Genomic DNA, 18724 nt, shown 5'->3' on the forward strand with positions numbered 1-18724 from the left:
TGCAGTGAGGCGTCCTAAAACCAGGAAGTAAGCTGCGCATGGCTTGCCTCCACAAAAAAGCAACGAGATTTCTCCATAGGATTTTAGAAAATAGCTCAAAATAAGATCTGTGGGAAACGTACCTGTTAGATAAATGCACCTTTCGTTCAGCCGGATAATATCCACATGTCTACCCTACTTTTATCATTTTAGAATCAAAAATCTATTGATTAGATTAGATCTTCAAGTCAAGGTAAGACTGCAATTGTATTGAAAATGGGATCTTACTAAGAGAGAACAATTCAATATTTAAATGATAAAATTACATTTGTTGGGTATCCTTCTTTTGAACTGTCTGTTTAAAATTAATTGAAGCATCAGACTAAAGAGGCTTTTGAAAATAATATTATATTTTGATTTAGGTCAAAATATAATATTTGTAGATCTGAAGAGTCAGAGCCAGAGCCTCAGCAGCCATGAACCTCACTGCAGAAGCTTATCGACATCTAAGTTGTTTGTGCCCCACCACTTTTGTTCATATAAAAACGCCACTGGGTACAACGAAAACAATTCCATGCTTTGGATGTCTTCTAACCTGACTGTTCTTTCACCTGCACTATTTTTATTCAAATCTATCGTGCTCCGTTTCATTGCACTGTTTTTAGTTTTGTGTTATTACTGTATTTTTTCTCTTATGTACTTTATATAATATGTTGCATTGCTGGAGGAGCTCAGGACCTAAGATTTTTGAAAATCTTAGGTCCCGAGCTCCTCCAATCCTCCATTGCATACACGTAGATGGCATAAACAGAACGTACAAATATAAGTGAACTTTGCTGTTTACATTTAATTTGTTCTTGAAATGTAACAAGAGAAGTGGCATTGGCTATTTTAGTGCTAACAGTTAGTCGTGCAGGAATGTCGTATTTCTGAGTTGGTCCCTGAAGGCAGCATCTCCCTGCTCCAACGTTGACGTAAACATCTTTCTCAGCTCATAAATCCATGAATTGGTAAAATAAATCTTTGTCTTATTAACGTCCCTACAGTCTGCACTGCTTCTTCCAATATAATAATTGTCACGATCTGTCTGTGTTTTGTTTTGTCTTGTATATTTCTGTCTTTGGTTTGGTTTTATTTTGAAGAAGTGTTCACCTCCTGTTTTGCCTGTTGCTTTCTGTCTGTTTTCCCTCCCTGATTTACCCGATTGTGTTCACCTGGTGCCCCTGTGTTTTCTCCTCCCTCCTCACCTGTCTCTTGTTTGTTTGATTAGTCATGTGTGCATTTAGGTTCTGTGTTTTCTGTTAGTCTTTGTGAGTTCTATTTCGTATGAGGCTTCGCCCTCTAAGGCTATCGCTATTGGGTAATCCCACTGCACGTGTGCAGCACTGACAGATTTAATCCACGCCCACCTATGACGTGGGCCCCACCTCCGGCCTCACTTCCGTATAAATAGGAAGATGGCCCGTCCAACTGCTCCCATTTTTCTTCAGCACTCCGTTGCAGAAGCACTGTACAGGCACAAGCTCTTTTCAGAGCTGTTTACTAGAAAGCAAACATTTCACCCTGGCCCCATTCTCCCTCTCCTCCGGACGGGGAGACATGGCGGGGCTCGGGGTTAGCCGACATATGAATTACGACCGGCTGTGTCTGGCTCGCTCCAGGGAAGAAGCGGCTTTACAAAGACGATACAGGTGAGTCCTGCCGGGGAATGGAGCAAGAAAACGCGGCTCTCAATCCCCAGGTGTCGCGCACTCATTGTGTTCGTCTTCCTCTGGCCCACAGACAGCAGAGAGCGAACGCTCTCGCGGCTGCGGCCGGGGATGATTGGCCAAGCCCTTGAGAGAGCAGCTACCCGGGCTTGTTCTTATCTTACCAGTTGGTACTGACTTCTGGGTCAGTTTTGGGGCCTTTGGTACCTCGGCGTGCGATTGGGAGTTCTGTTTGTTTTGCATGATCAAACTGCAACGACCTGTACCTGTTGGGGACTGCAAGTATAATACTCTTAGATGGTGAATTAAACCTATGTGGCAATAGTGAACAACCATTTTTCCCAAAGTACAACGAAAACAAGTCCATGCTTTGGATGTCTTCTAACCTGACTGTTCTTTCACCTGCACTATTGCTATTCAAATCTATCGTGCTCCGTTTCATTGCACTGTTTTTAGTTTTGTGTTATTACTGTATTTATTCTCTTGTGTCCTTTATATAATATGTTGCACTGCTGGAGGAGCTCGGGACCTAAGATGTTCATTACCATAACTACACTGTAGCTGCTGTGCACATGATAATATAACCCTTGAATCTTGAATGATTGCATTGAGTCTGAATGGCGACATCTGCTGGTCTACTCTTGGTATTGCATACACGTGACGGCATAAAGGAAATGTAAAAATATAAGTGAACTTTGCTGTTAACATTTAATCTTCTTGAAATGTTACCCGAGAAGCGGCATTGGATATTGTAGTGCTAACAGTGAGTGGTGCAGGAATGTTCCAGAGTGACGGGGCATCAGGGATCCAGATTGACCCTGTTCCAGAGTGACGGGGCATCAGGGATCCAGATTGACCCTGGTCCAGAGTGACGGGGGCATCAGGGATCCAGATTGACCCTGTTCCAGAGTGACGGGGCATCAGGGATCCAGATTGACCCTGTTCCAGAGTGACGGGGCATCAGGGATCCAGATTGACCCTGTTCCAGAGTGACGGGGCATCAGGGATCCAGATTGACCCTGGTCCAGAGTGCCGGGGGCTATTTTATTAACTCAAAAATGATCGTATTTATTCTGCTAAGAAGAAAAAAAACGGCTTTTTCTCTCTCTTGATCCTCCTTAACAACGGTCATTATAGTCCTTAACTACGGGAAACATAGACGGGCACATAATGTAAAATACTGTGAGTGACAAGCAGTATTTAGGAGTGTAAAACAATGCGTGATTTCACGTGATTATAGAACATTATTAGTAATAATAAGACATGTTATAGCAGAGACTAGTGTGTAATGATGGTATTGGTATTGCAGAGTGGTGGTGTGTATACAAAGTAAATATCCCTCCCTTTTTATTAGTTTATATTACTAATATTTCTTTATCCACAAATATCGCTGAGTAATTATATTATTATTGAAATATACCAACACTTACATATCCATGTGATAGCCTACAGCAGTGTTTCTCAAACCTTTTCATACCAAGGACCACTTAACCACCTAACTCCACAAATATCCAAAAACACATCGTTTTTTACAAATCGCCTGAAAATGCTACAAACAAGTGGCAACATGTGTGATGAAGGTGTTGCGCTGGGCTATATCATACCATCGAAAGTGAAACTTAAGCTCGCTCCATTGCGGAGATATTCCCACGAGAGTGCGGAGAACTTAAATGTATTTATTTATTTCAAAAGTGAAATGTTACCAATATACTCACGGACCACTAGGGGCGCTCACGGACCACACTTTGAGAAGCACTGGCCTACAGAGATCAAATATATCTCGCTGTCATACCGGTATTTAAATATTTATAAAACCAATATTTAAATAACACTGTACAACCCATCATTTAAAATCGCTGGATTTCAATATCTTTGTAGTTTTAACTCTGATCCTTAAATATCGTGGAGAAAAACTGACATTGCAATCTCTTTGATTTATTTTGCAATGTGAACAAAAACTGGATACTTACCTTAAATGTTCTAGGTTTCATTTTCTTAAGTTAAATGCATGAATAAAGGGGAACGTTAAGGGGCTGGATGAGAGGGATAAATAGAGGAACATCTGGAAGAAGACGTCTTTAGGTGAAGAGAAGTCATTTAGTGTTTTTCAAGTAGGAATGTTAATACTGATGTTTAAATGCATCTGGAATCCCTCCACTCTGTATCGTGGATGTGTTGTGTTAATATACCTGTTGATGTTCTGTGTTTGGATCAGGGATCGAGCTGAATATTAAATCCTGTCTTGTATGTTTTAATGTTCTGAACACAGTGAATATATGAGTGCAGATTTAAACAGAATGCACCCTGCTGTGAATGGAAGAAAGACGCGAACATTTTAATAATTTTTCATAATTTAATAAGAAGATCTTATTATTGTTTCGGTTAATTGTCTTTAAAACCACTCCGGGAACCAGGCGGGAGGGGGTCCCGTCTCAAATAAAAAATCACTGTTTTCTTTTCATCGTTTCTCTTTGTCCCGCCACGTGTGGACTGTGCGTCCTTTGTGTGTTTTACTGATATCTGATGTCTGCCGTTTTTAAACGTTGACGTGTTTTTATCTCCTCTCTTTCTTCCATCAAATTATTTAAATTTTAAAATATGCAGGTTTGAGGATCTTTGGAGTAGACATGTGTTTTTATATCTGTGATTATATAATTGAAAACACTCAGTAGAATATTTGTTGTGATAATTCCAGAGTCGGTCTCCGGTCAGGAGGTGACTGTCTCTTTAAGGAACCAGTGACGCCGAGTGCTCTTATTTTGTAGGAGTTACCCGGATGTAGCTGAGCAGCTAGCTGTGTCTCCTCTCTGTCAGCAGGTTTGTTCTCTTTCTCATGTGTTTCTGAAGAGTGTATTCTTATCTTCTTAGCTGGAATGTGTTCTGTAAATGTTTATTAAAGACACCCTCTCTTTGTGGAGTTATGTCCCCGTGGAATGTAGATAACGGGGTTAGCTAAAGCTAGCTCTGTTTAGGGTTAGCTAAAGTTAGCTGTTGATGTTTAGTGTTCAGTTAGAGGAGGGAGAAGTACTCAGATCTTGTACTTGAGTGAAAGTAGAAGTACTCAGGTCTTGTACTTAAGTAAAAGTAGAAGTACTCAGGTCTGGTACTTGAGTAAAAGTAGAAGTACTCAGGTCTTGTACTTGAGTAAAAGTAGAAGTACTCAGATCTTGTACTTGAGTAAAAATAGAAGTATTCAGATCTGGTACTTTAGTAAAAGTAGAAATACTCAGATCTTGTACTTGAGTAAAAATAGAAGTACTCAGGTCTTGTACTTGAGTAAAAGTAGAAGTACTCTGGTCTTGTACTTGAGTACAAGTAGAAGTACTCAGATCTTGTACTTGAGTAAAAGTACTCAGATCTTGTACTTGAGTAAAAATAGAAGTACTCAGATCTTGTACTTGAGTTAAAGTAGAAGTACTCAGATCTTGTACTTGAGTAAAAGTAGAAGTACTCAGATTGTGTACTTGAGTACAAGTAGAAGTACTCAGGTCTTGTACTTGAGTACAAGTCGAAGTACTCTGATCTTGTACTTGAGTAAAAGTCGAAGTACTCAGATCTTGTACTTGAGTAAAAGTCGAAGTACTCAGATCTGGTACTTCAGTAAAAGTAGAAGTACTCAGGTCTTGTACTTGAGTAAAAGTAGAAGTACTCAGATCTGGTACTTGAGTAAAAGTAGAAGTACTCAGATCTTGTACTTGAGTAAAAGTAGAAGTACTCAGGTCTTGTACTTGAGTAAAAGTAGAAGTACTCAGGTCTTGTACTTGAGTAAAAGTAGAAGTACTCAGATCTTGTACTTGACTAAAAGTAGAAGTACTCAGATCTTGTACTTGAGTAAAAGTACTCAGATCTGGTACTTGAGTAAAAGTCGAAGTACTCAGGTCTTGTACTTGAGTAAAAGTAGAAGTACTCAGATCTTGTACTTGAGTACAAGTAGAAGTACTCAGATCTTGTACTTGAGTAAAAGTAGAAGTACTCAGATCTTGTACTTGAGTAAAAGTAGAAGTACTCAGATCTTGTACTTGAGTAAAAGTACTCAGATCTGGTACTTGAGTAAAAGTCGAAGTACTCAGGTCTTGTACTTGAGTAAAAGTAGAAGTACTCAGATCTTGTACTTGAGTAAAAGTAGAAGTACTCAGATCTTGTACTTGAGTAAAAGTACTCAGATCTGGTACTTGAGTAAAAGTCGAAGTACTCAGGTCTTGTACTTGAGTACAAGTAGAAGTACTCAGATCTTGTACTTTAGTAAAATGTTCATTAGATTCACTCTTTAGTCAAAATTCCATTTAAGCCGATAGTAACATAATATATGAAATAATCCTGAAATAGTTAAACACTAAATTAACTTATTTCTTGTCATACTTATTTATTATTGGCTTTAATTAAACTTCCAAACTTTTTACACAATTTCCATATCCCTAAGAAATGATTATTTGTATTTCTCCTTGTGTATTTCAAATACAAATATGTGTCAGTGAAATGAGTGAATCTGAAACGCCATGAAATGCAACATGCATGCAGGTCTCAGCGGGTGCAGCATGGAGCAAGTGAGGAGGGTCCTGGTTCACTTCTGTAAGGACGGAGCGGCTCAACCAGCGCACTTTGTGCAGGTCAGCACCGCTCACAGAATACAGCTTCACCGTCATCACTGCAGTAATACACATATCACACATACATGCAAGCAGAGGTAGCAGCAAAGACAATGTGGCAATGCAATGCAGTTAAGTGTCAATGTAGATTGTGCAAAACGACAAAGGTGTGTGTGTGTGTGTGTGTGTGTGTGTGTGTGTGTGTGTGTGTGTGTGTGTGTGTGTGTGTGTGTGTGTGTGTGTGTTGTGTGTGTGTGTGTGTGGTGTGTGTGTGTGTGTGTGGTGTGTGTGTGTGTGTGTGTGTGTGTGTGTGTGTGTGTGTGTGTGTGTGTGTGTGTGTGTGTGTGTGTGTGTGTGTGTGTGTGTGTGTTCATCAGTGGCGTACCGTGGGGCTTTAGACGGTAAACAATTGAGAAGCACACACACATTTAATACGTCTCTGTTCCAGCCAACGCAGCCGTAATCAAATGATGCACACATTATGCCAAGAAGCAGCAGCAGCAGCAGCTAGTAGCAGCTAGTAGCAGCAGCTAGCAGCAGCAGCAGCTAGTAGCAGCTAGCAGCAGCAGCAGCTAGCAGCAGCAGCTAGTTGTGCCCCCGCCAACTGACCGTAACCGTGAGGCGTTCAAGTGACTTTTTTATGTAGGAAATTCCAGTTCTGCCTCAACAACACCTCACTTCATTTTGTAATTTTGAGGATATTATGCTATTAAAACTTATAACTAAATACTAATTATTTGATTATTGTGTAATAGTTTAGATTCATAAATCAGACTGTAACTGTTCTGGGATGTTGTAAACTAAGACATTGACAGAACTGTTTTATTTTTGACGACGTTTTTAGTCTCTTAACGGATATATTTTATTTCATTTTTATGTATTTGATATCCTCTGATCTTTGTTATAAATATGAATAAAATCAGGGTTTTTCTAGAAAGATATAGTATGAGGGCGCTGACGTCACTTCTGGCCAAAACTACAGCCCCGCCCACTTTCCTCACCAACCGGAAGTACCACGTGTCTCTGGGGGGTTCCAGGTCTGACGACACCGCAGTGACATGCGGGGTCCCACAGGGCTCAGTGCTGGGGCCGATCCTGTTTTTAATCTATCTATTACCTCTGGGTCATATCATCAGACAACATAACATCAACTTCCACTGCTATGCCGACGACACTCAGGTCTACATCAAAACACAACCCAATACCACCACTATCCAAACACTAAACACCTGCCTGGAAGACATCCGCTCCTGGATGACCAACTACCTTCAGCTCAACAGCAGCAAGACGGAGGCAATCCTGATAGGCACCACCGACCAGCTTGCCAAGGCCGCCAACATCAGCCCCTCCCTTGATGGTCAGCTCATTCCTCTCTCCTCCGTTGTCACCAACCTCGGTGTAAGGTTTGACCCCACTCTGTCTTTCCAAGCCCACATCAAGCATATCACCAAGACCTCCTTCTTTCACCTGAAAAACATTTCCCGACTGAAGCCCTCACTCTCAACTGATGACATCAAAAAACTGGTTCATGCACTCGTCTTCTCAAGACTAGACTATTGCAATGCACTCCTCTCCGGTCTCCCAGCCAAATCCATCAACCGCTTGCAACTTGTCCAGAACAGTACAGAAAGTGAAACTCAACCTCGCTCCATTGCGGAGATATTCCGTGCGGAAAACTTAAATGTATTTATTTATTTTGAAAGTGACATTTTACCAATATACTCACGGACCACTAGGGGGCGCTCACGGACCACCAGTTTAGAAATGTAGACACTGTAGATGCTAAACCCAGTGTCTGCATTATAGACCGCCCACCACCAGGCAAGGCTACATGTAGGTTACACTTTAGATGTGTTCATGTGTTCGCAGAGTATAACGGGGCACTTCAGTGAGGGCGGAGAGGACGAGGTGGAGGTCGGCTGCTCTCTGGAGGGGAACCGGTTCATTCTTCAGCGAGCAGACGCAGGGCGGGGGGTCGCTCTGAAGGTCAGACGCCACATGTTAAATACAAATGACGATTCATTTGACCTTTCATATTTAGCCCTCTGTCATGTTACTACTTTATCTTTAATATTACCCCTCCATCTCTAACCACCCTGTTGCCCTTTCCCTCCCAGAGGCACGCCTTCTGCCCCATCAAGCACCTGTCCGTCACAGAGAATGCTGCGCTCCCATTGGACGTTCGGCAGCGAGGAGTGGACGTGGGCGTGGCCACCATCCTGCAGACAGCCAATCAGAAGGTGTTGTTGACACGGCGTGCGAAGGAGCTCCGGATATTTCCCAACATCTGGGTTCCTCCAGGTCTCACACTCATCTGTTACAGGGCCAAGTGCATCATGGGAAATGTAGTGAAGCCGGATTTTTGGATTAAAATCTCAACATTTAAATTCTGCTTTTAATTTCTCTTCAGCTCTATAGTGCAGTGCTTCAAAGTTAGCACTTTCACACCCATCTCATTTTGTTTTTTTTGTTTTATTTTAACGTGTTTTTTTTTTATAGGAGGCCATCTCGAGCTGGATGAGACGGTGAGTCAGCTCTTTATGAACATGATTTGATATGTCTTCTTCTTCTTCTTCTTCTTCTTCTTCTTCTTCTTCTTCTTCTTCTTCTTCTTCTTCGCTGAATTCAAAGTGTGGTTAATGTCAGATGAATGTGTGCAGCTGCTGGACGCCGGTCTCAGGGAGTTACAGGAGGAGACGGGGCTGAAGCTGGAGCCAGAGGAAGGTTCTCCAAACATCCTGGGACTCTGGGAGGTGAGGACTCTTTAAAGTAGAGACACTACATACTGATATACACCTGAACATCAGCAGGAGAGGACTCTTTAAAGTAGAGACACTACATACTGATATACACCTGAACATCAGCAGGAGAGGACTCTTTAAAGTAGAGACACTACATACTGATATACACCTGAACATCAGCAGGAGAGCACTCTTTAAAGTAGAGACACTACACACTGATATACACCTGAACATCAGCAGGAGAGGACTCTTTAAAGTAGAGACACGACATACTGATATACACCTGGACATCAGCAGGAGAGCACTCTTTAAAGTAGAGACACTACACACTGATATACACCTGAACATCAGCAGGAGAGGACTCTTTAAAGTAGAGACACTACATACTGATATACACCTGAACATCAGCAGGAGAGGACTCTTTAAAGTAGAGACACTACATACTGATATACACCTGAACATCAGCAGGAGAGGACTCTTTAAAGTAGAGACACTACATACTGATATACACCTGAACATCAGCAGGAGAGGACTCTTAAAGTAGAGACACTACAAACTGACATACACCTGAACATCAGAGGAGAGGACTCTTTAAAGTAGAGACACTACACACTGATATACAGCTGAACATCAGCAGGAGAGGACTCTTTAAAGTAGAGACACTACATACTGATATACACCTGAACATCAGCAGGAGAGGACTCTTTAAAGTAGAGACACTACATACTGATATACACCTGAACATCAGCAGGAGAGGACTCTTTAAAGTAGAGACACTACATACTGATACACACCTGAACATCAGCAGGAGAGGACTCTTTAAAGTAGAGACACGGCATACTGATATACAACCTGAACATCAGCAGGAGAGGACTCTTTAAAGTAGAGACACTACATACTGATATACACCTGAACATCAGCAGGAGAGGACTCTTTAAAGTAGAGACACTACAAACTGACATACACCTGAACATCAGAGGAGAGGACTCTTTAAAGTAGAGACACTACACACTGATATACAGCTGAACATCAGCAGGAGAGGACTCTTTAAAGTAGAGACACTACATACTGATATACACCTGAACATCAGCAGGAGAGGACTCTTTAAAGTAGAGACACTACATACTGATATACACCTGAACATCAGCAGGAGAGGACTCTTTAAAGTAGAGACACTACACACTGATATACACCTGAACATCAGCAGGAGAGGACTCTTTAAAGTAGAGACACTACATACTGATATACACCTGAACATCAGCAGGAGAGGACTCTTTAAAGTAGAGACACGACATACTGATATACACCTGAACATCAGCAGGAGAGGACTCTTTAAAGTAGAGACACTACATACTGATATACACCTGAAACATCAGCAGGAGAGGACTCTTTAAATAGAGACACTACATACTGATATACACCTGAACATCAGCAGGAGAGGACTCTTTAAAGTAGAGACACTACATACTGATATACACCTGAACATCAGCAGGAGAGGACTCTTTAAAGTAGAGACACTACAAACTGACATACACCTGAACATCAGAGGAGAGGACTCTTTAAAGTAGAGACACTACACACTGATATACAGCTGAACATCAGCAGGAGAGGACTCTTTAAAGTAGAGACACTACATACTGATATACACCTGAACATCAGCAGGAGAGGACTCTTTAAAGTAGAGACACTACATACTGATACACACCTGAACATCAGCAGGAGAGGACTCTTTAAAGTAGAGACACTACATACTGATACACACCTGAACATCAGCAGGAGAGGACTCTTTAAAGTAGAGACACGGCATACTGATATACACCTGAACATCAGCAGGAGAGGACTCTTTAAAGTAGAGACACTACATACTGATATACACCTGAACATCAGAAGGAGAGGACTCTTTAAAGTAGAGACACTACAAACTGACATACACCTGAACATCAGAGGAGAGGACTCTTTAAAGTAGAGACACTACACACTGATATACAGCTGAACATCAGCAGGAGAGGACTCTTTAAAGTAGAGACACTACATACTGATATACACCTGAACATCAGCAGGAGAGGACTCTTTAAAGTAGAGACACTACATACTGATATACACCTGAACATCAGCAGGAGAGGACTCTTTAAAGTAGAGACACTACACACTGATATACACCTGAACATCAGCAGGAGAGGACTCTTTAAAGTAGAGACACTACATACTGATATACACCTGAACATCAGCAGGAGAGGACTCTTTAAAGTAGAGACACTACATACTGATATACACCTGCACATCAGCAGGAGAGGACTCTTTAAAGTAGAGACACTACACACTGATATACACCTGAACATCAGCAGGAGAGGACTCTTTAAAGTAGAGACACTACATACTGATATACACCTGAACATCAGCAGGAGAGGACTCTTTAAAGTAGAGACACTACATACTGATATACACCTGAACGTCAGCAGGAGAGGACTCTTTAAAGTAGAGACACTACATACTGATATACACCTGAACATCAGCAGGAGAGGACTCTTTAAAGTAGAGACACTACACACTGATATACACCTGAACATCAGCAGGAGAGGACTCTTTAAAGTAGAGACACTACATACTGACATACACCTGAACATCAGTAGGAGAGGACTCTTTAAAGTAGAGACACTACATACTGACACCTGAACATCAGCAGGAGAGGACTCTTTAAAGTAGACACACTACATACTGATATACACCTGAACATCAGCAGGAGAGGACTCTTTAAAGTAGAGACACTACATACTGATATACACCTGAACATCAGCAGGAGAGGACTCTTTAAAGTAGAGACACTACATACTGACACCTGAACATCAGCAGGAGAGGACTCTTTAAAGTGGAGACACTACATACTGATATACACGTGAACATCAGCAGGAGAGGACTCTTTAAAGTAGAGACACTACATACTGATATACACCTGAACATCAGCAGGAGAGGACTCTTTAAAGTAGAGACACTACATACTGACACCTGAACATCAGCAGGAGAGGACTCTTTAAAGTAGAGACACTACATACTGATATACACCTGAACACCAGCAGGAGAGAACTCTTTAAAGTAGAGACACTACATACTGAGATACACCTGAACATCAGCAGGAGAGGACTCTTTAAAGTAGAGACACTACATACTGACACCTGAACATCAGCAGGAGAGGACTCTTTAAAGTAGAGACACTACATACTGATATACACCTGAACACCAGCAGGAGAGAACTCTTTAAAGTAGAGACACTACATACTGATATACACCTGAACATCAGCAGGAGAGGACTCTTTAAAGTAGAGATACTACATACTGATATACACCTGAACATCAGCAGGAGAGGACTCTTTAAAGTAGAGACACTACATACAGATATACACCTGAACATCAGCAGGAGAGGACTCTTTAAAGTAGAGACACTACATACTGATATACACCTGAACACCAGCAGGAGAGGACTCTTTAAAGTAGAGACACTACATACTGATATACACGTGAACATCAGCAGGAGAGGACTCTTTAAAGTAGAGACACTACATACTGATATACACCTGAACATCAGCAGGAGAGGACTCTTTAAAGTAGAGACACTACATACTGACACCTGAACATCAGCAGGAGAGGACTCTTTAAAGTAGAGACACTACACGCTGATATACACCTGAACACCAGCAGGAGAGAACTCTTTAAAGTAGAGACACTACATACTGATATACACCTGAACATCAGCAGGAGAGGACTCTTTAAAGTAGAGACACTACATACTGATATACACCTGAACATCAGCAGGAGAGGACTCTTTAAAGTAGAGACACTACATACTGATATACACCTGAACATCAGCAGGAGAGGACTCTTTAAAGTAGAGACACTACATACTGATATACACCTGAACATCAGCTGGAGAAGACTCTTTAAAGTAGAGACACTACATACTGATATACACCTGAACATCAGCAGGAGAGGACTCTTTAAAGTAGAGACACTACATACTGATATACACCTGAACATCAGCAGGAGAGGACTCTTTAAAGTAGAGACACTACATACTGATATACACCTGAACATAAGCAGGAGAGGACTCTTTAAAGTAGAGACACTACATACTGATATACACCTGAACATCAGCAGGAGAGGACTCTTTAAAGTAGAGACACTACATACTGATATACACCTGAACATCAGCAGGAGAGGACTCTTTAAAGTAGAGACACTACATACTGATATACACCTGAACATCAGCAGGAGAGGACTCTTTAAAGTAGAGACACTACATACTGATATACACCTGAACATCAGCAGGAGAGGACTCTTTAAAGTAGAGACACTACATACTGATATACACCTGAACATCAGCAGGAGAGGACTCTTTAAAGTAGAGACACTACACACTGATATACACCTGAACACCAGCAGGAGAGGACTCTTTAAAGTAGAGACACTACATACTGATATACACGTGAACATCAGCAGGAGAGGACTCTTTAAAGTAGAGACACTACATACTGATATACACCTGAACATCAGCAGGAGAGGACTCTTTAAAGTAGAGACACTACATACTGATATACACCTGAACATCAGCTGGAGAAGACTCTTTAAAGTAGAGACACTACATACTGATATACACCTGAACATCAGCAGGAGAGGACTCTTTAAAGTAGAGACACTACATACTGATATACACCTGAACATCAGCAGGAGAGGACTCTTTAAAGTAGAGACACTACATACTGATATACACCTGAACATCAGCAGGAGAGGACTCTTTAAAGTAGAGACACTACATACTGATATACACCTGAACATCAGCAGGAGAGGACTCTTTAAAGTAGAGACACTACATACTGATATACACCTGAACATCAGCAGGAGAGGACTCTTTAAAGTAGAGACACTACATACTGATATACACCTGAACATCAGCAGGAGAGGACTCTTTAAAGTAGAGACACTACATACTGATATACACCTGAACATCAGCAGGAGAGGACTCTTTAAAGTAGAGACACTACATACTGATATACACCTGAACATCAGCAGGAGAGGACTCTTTAAAGTAGAGACACTACACACTGATATACACCTGAACACCAGCAGGAGAGGACTCTTTAAAGTAGAGACACTACATACTGATATACACGTGAACATCAGCAGGAGAGGACTCTTTAAAGTAGAGACACTACATACTGATATACACCTGAACATCAGCAGGAGAGGACTCTTTAAAGTAGAGACACTACATACTGACACCTGAACATCAGCAGGAGAGGACTCTTTAAAGTAGAGACACTACACGCTGATATACACCTGAACACCAGCAGGAGAGAACTCTTTAAAGTAGAGACACTACATACTGATATACACCTGAACATCAGCAGGAGAGGACTCTTTAAAGTAGAGACACTACATACTGATATACACCTGAACATCAGCAGGAGAGGACTCTTTAAAGTAGAGACACTACATACTGATATACACCTGAACATCAGCAGGAGAGGACTCTTTAAAGTAGAGACACTACATACTGATATACACCTGAACATCAGCTGGAGAAGACTCTTTAAAGTAGAGACACTACATACTGATATACACCTGAACATCAGCAGGAGAGGACTCTTTAAAGTAGAGACACTACATACTGATATACACCTGAACATCAGCAGGAGAGGACTCTTTAAAGTAGAGACACTACACACTGATATACACCTGAACACCAGCAGGAGAGGACTCTTTAAAGTAGAGACACTACACACTGATATACACCTGAACACCAGCAGGAGAGGACTCTTTAAAGTAGAGACACTACACACTGATACACACCTGAACATCAGCAGGAGAGGACTCTTTAAGAGACGTCTCACTCATCTTATTCCTCAGTGATGAAATGTCTTAGAGTCGTCTGTTTGCCTCTCTGCGTGTCAGTCGGTGTTTCCCGCCCTCCTGTCCAGAGGTCTTCCTCAGAGACATCACATCGTGGTCTTCCTGCTGCTGCGTTCGCCCCTCACTCACCTGGAGCTGCAGGTACGTAATAAGACACAAGACAATAACACTCATTTAAAGAACAATACAAATAGTGCAAGAAGACAGAGAGTAGAAAGGATATATTGTAATATAAGTACATGCTGGAGTTAAAGGGGGGGTAGGTACGTGTGAGAAACCGGCTGGAGAAACACTTGAACAATGAAATGCTCTGAAATAAAACAATGCTTATTGTATTTATAGATAAATATTTGAGGTGTTTTTTTTGGGCCAGTTTTTATGGGAGATGACGGCATTAAAGGCGGAGATAGAGGGGACCACATGGTCCCAGACCCGGGTCCTCCGCATGGGAACTCAGTCCCTTTCCCCGCCATGTGAGCTCTGTGGCGGCCGGGGAGGTGGTTGCTGGCGTGACATCTGAAATGTGAATGTCCCCCTGCAGGCGTCTCTGAGCCCGTGTCCGGCGGAGGTCAGCGCCTGTCTGTGGGCCGACCGGCAGCTGGTCAGCGCCGTGGTGTCCGACCCGGGCGGAGAGAATCACGACCTGCAGCGCAGCGTCAGGTAACTACTCCTCAAAGCCAGATTCTTTATTTTCTCATATTTTTGTTTCAGTGAAACACTATTCGAATCTTTACAGGGCAACCGTTGTATATTATTTTTTGATATCATTTACATCATTTGTATACATGATCACAAGAAAGCAACCTGAATATTCTCTGAGATTGAACATTTACAAGAAACACTCAAATGTTTAAGATACAATTTATAAAAAAAAAAAAAACCTTAATTTACGAAAAACCTAATGTACGACAACAAATAAAATGTGTGAGATTAAATTAGTAGATTATCTAGAAGAATCCTTTGAGTGTTAAATGTCCTAATGAAATGTGTGTGTGTGTGTGTGTGTAGTGTGTCTCAGGTCTCTGCAGATGGCGCTCTGAGCGACGCCTCGCTGCCTCTGGAGGTTTTCCTCAGCCGGACGCCAGTCAGCGGCCAGGACGTGGAGCGGGTCAGCACCGGGACCATGTTCGCCCTGAAGCTGTGGCTCCGGAGCCTGGATGACCTTTGACCTCTCATCGTGCGGAAGTGAGCGTGGTGACACATGACAGCGACCCCCGACACTGAAGGCATCGGGAAGAACTGCACTGGATCACAGACATTACATTTACTTTTGCCTAGGGTTGCACAATTCTGGGAATGTTCAAAGATGGAAACTTTCATGGGAATATACGGGAATAAACTGGACATTTTCTAAATTGACGGTTGGCTCTTTATAGGGAACTTAAATATAGTGGAGAAAGTATATTTTAGCATAATCTTGCCATCAGGCCCGGTTCCAGAACAAAATGACTCGGGGTGCATCTGAGATTAGAGAGGGTGCAGTGGTAAAGTGCTATTTTTATAAGTGGGGAGTGTACCTAACACCCTCTATGGGGGTCCTCACCTCCTTTGGGGGGGTCCGGGGGCATGCTCCCCCGGGAAGATTTTTTTTTTAAATATTTAAGTTAAAACCATCAATCTGGTGCACTTTGAGAGCAACATTAAGAGATCTATGGATCTATGTGCTCTTTGCTTAATCATGCCTTCCCAGTCCCTTATCACATAGCCTATAAGAGCATGGCGCCAGTTGTTGTAGCCAGTTGTGGTGAAGGCATCTGACTTACTTTAACCGAAATGTCTACATGCAGAAGATGGCATCTTTTTTACATGAATATTCAGCCAATCTCTGTTTTGAAACCATGAGCTGCAAAATGAGCGCCTCACCCCACTGTACAGGTGAGTTGGGTACTTTTTTAAATATACCTGGGAAGGCTCTGTTTCGCAGAGGTCCTCTGGCACTTGCGGGCCGCCGAGGGGTGGCGGTGTTTGGGGTAACGAAGACGGCTGTGGCTGCTCCGCCTCTGTGGGCGAGTCGGGCAGGAGGACGTTAGTGTCCACGACAGTAACGTAATGTCCCCATGATCTGAACTGTTATTACCTGCAGTAGATGCAGTGTATGCTGGCGATAAGGGCTGGTTGTTTTAACCATTTTCTGATCCATCACTGACGCTGTGTCAGCACCTTGCAGATGATGAACGTGCAGCGGCACAGGTCACTTTAAGGCTTTAATAATAACCTGACATAATAACGTTACTTACCGTTTAAATTGATCAAATAAATGCAGCAGACAATGCTATTCAACCACAATTTATTTTATTTCAACTATATTCTTCTTCTTCTTCTTCTTATTATTATTATTACTATTGTTAGTAATGGCAAAATGTAATATTTTTCACTTCTTTTTTTTTTACTTTTTCAAATGAGGGTGCATCACGACTCAACTGAGGGTGCAATGCACCCTTATGCACCCCCGTAGCACCGGGCCTGCTTGCCATTCAAGTACACTTGAATATCCATGCCACAGCACACTGCTTACTGCATGGCTATTGGGACCACACAAAGGTTCAGGGTTCGTACGGTCATTGAAAACCTGGAAAAGTCATGGAAATTCAAAATGCAAATTCCAGGCCCTGGAAAAGTTATGGAAAACAATATTTTCCCCAAAGTTTTGGAAAAGTCATGGAAATGTAACTAAAATTGCGTCAAATTTAATTGACATTTTATCTAATCGCCGAAATAATCTGCGGTCGCGAGCTGTTATGTGCCATCATGACGCGCATGGTGTTATTTTTTAATATATGAAGCGCGAGCTGTGTGCTGAGCACACTGTGCTCGAGTCTTCCTGCCTGTCGGCTGCACTCTGCTGCTGGATGAGGGTCAGCTACATTAGCTACGGTGTGTTCGTTAACTGTGCGGAGTCACTGGCACAGACTGAGCCGCTGGTGAACAGCTGTTAGAACGGGCCGTTCAGAGCAGAGCGGCAGAGCGTGATGTGAACTGAAAAGTTTTTCTGTCGCAATATCATTAAGGAATCGTTGAGCTAGCTAACTAGCATACATTGTCACTATCTGCTAACGTTAGCTTTAGCCTTCGTTTTCTAATAGTTTTTTTCATAGGCTATAAACGGAGGTGGTATAAGTATAGAGATTGTGCTAGAGTTAAAGTAGAAGTACTCAGATCTTGTACTTTAGTAGAAGTACTCGGATGTTGTTCTTAAAAGTAGAAGTACTCAGATCTTGTACTTGAGTAAAAGTACAAGTACTCAGGTATTGTACTTGAGTAAAAGTAGAAGTACTCAGATCTTGTACTTGAGTTAAAGTAGAAGTACTCAGAAAAGTAAAAGTACTCAGATCTTGTACTCGAGTAGAAGTACTCAGATCTTGTACTTTAGTAGAAATACTCAGATATTGTACTTTAGTAGAAGTACTCGGATGTTGTTCTTAAAAGTAGAAGTACTCAGATCTTGTACTTTAGTAGAAATACTCAGATATTGTACTTTAGTAGAAGTACTCAGATCTTGTACTTTAGTAGAAGTGGAAGTACTCAGATCTTGTACTTAATAAAAGTAAAGTACTCAGATCTTGTACTTGAGTAAAAGTAGAAGTACCAGAGTGTAGGAATACTCTGTCACAGTAAAAGTCCTGCATTCAAAATGTTACTCAAGTAAAAGTACAAAAGTATTATCATCAAAATATAGTTAAAGTAGCGACAGTAAAAGTAGTCGTTGTGCAGATTGGTCCATTTCAGAATTATATATGATATGTTTTATAATGATTGATCATGAAAGTGTTCTCAAAGCTGGTGAAGGTGCAGCTAGTTTGAATGACTT

General features: G+C 41.7%; 1 protein-coding gene across 2 annotated transcripts; it reads left to right on the top strand.

Annotated features, from left to right (window-relative positions):
* The first annotated feature begins 1480 nt into the window (after positions 1 to 1480).
* On the top strand, positions 1481 to 16271 carry nudt17 (nudix (nucleoside diphosphate linked moiety X)-type motif 17). 2 transcript variants are annotated; one of them, XM_034078788.2, is made up of 9 exons: positions 1481 to 1670; positions 4454 to 4505; positions 8144 to 8260; positions 8392 to 8575; positions 8774 to 8799; positions 8935 to 9027; positions 14959 to 15057; positions 15458 to 15576; positions 15925 to 16271. In XM_034078788.2, the coding sequence occupies exons 1-9, from the start codon at positions 1579 to 1581 to the stop codon at positions 16082 to 16084; spliced, it is 942 nt and encodes a 313-aa protein (XP_033934679.1). In that variant the 5' UTR covers positions 1481 to 1578; the 3' UTR covers positions 16085 to 16271. The 2 variants fall into 2 exon arrangements, with proteins under 2 accessions (XP_033934679.1, XP_033934680.1); XM_034078789.1 differs by lacking the exon at positions 1481 to 1670 and adding an exon at positions 6207 to 6295.
* The last annotated feature ends 2453 nt before the right edge of the window (positions 16272 to 18724 follow it).

This window comes from Pseudochaenichthys georgianus, unplaced genomic scaffold (genome assembly GCF_902827115.2).
Source record: "Pseudochaenichthys georgianus unplaced genomic scaffold, fPseGeo1.2 scaffold_482_arrow_ctg1, whole genome shotgun sequence".
In the NCBI taxonomy this organism is placed as follows: domain Eukaryota; kingdom Metazoa; phylum Chordata; class Actinopteri; order Perciformes; family Channichthyidae; genus Pseudochaenichthys; species Pseudochaenichthys georgianus.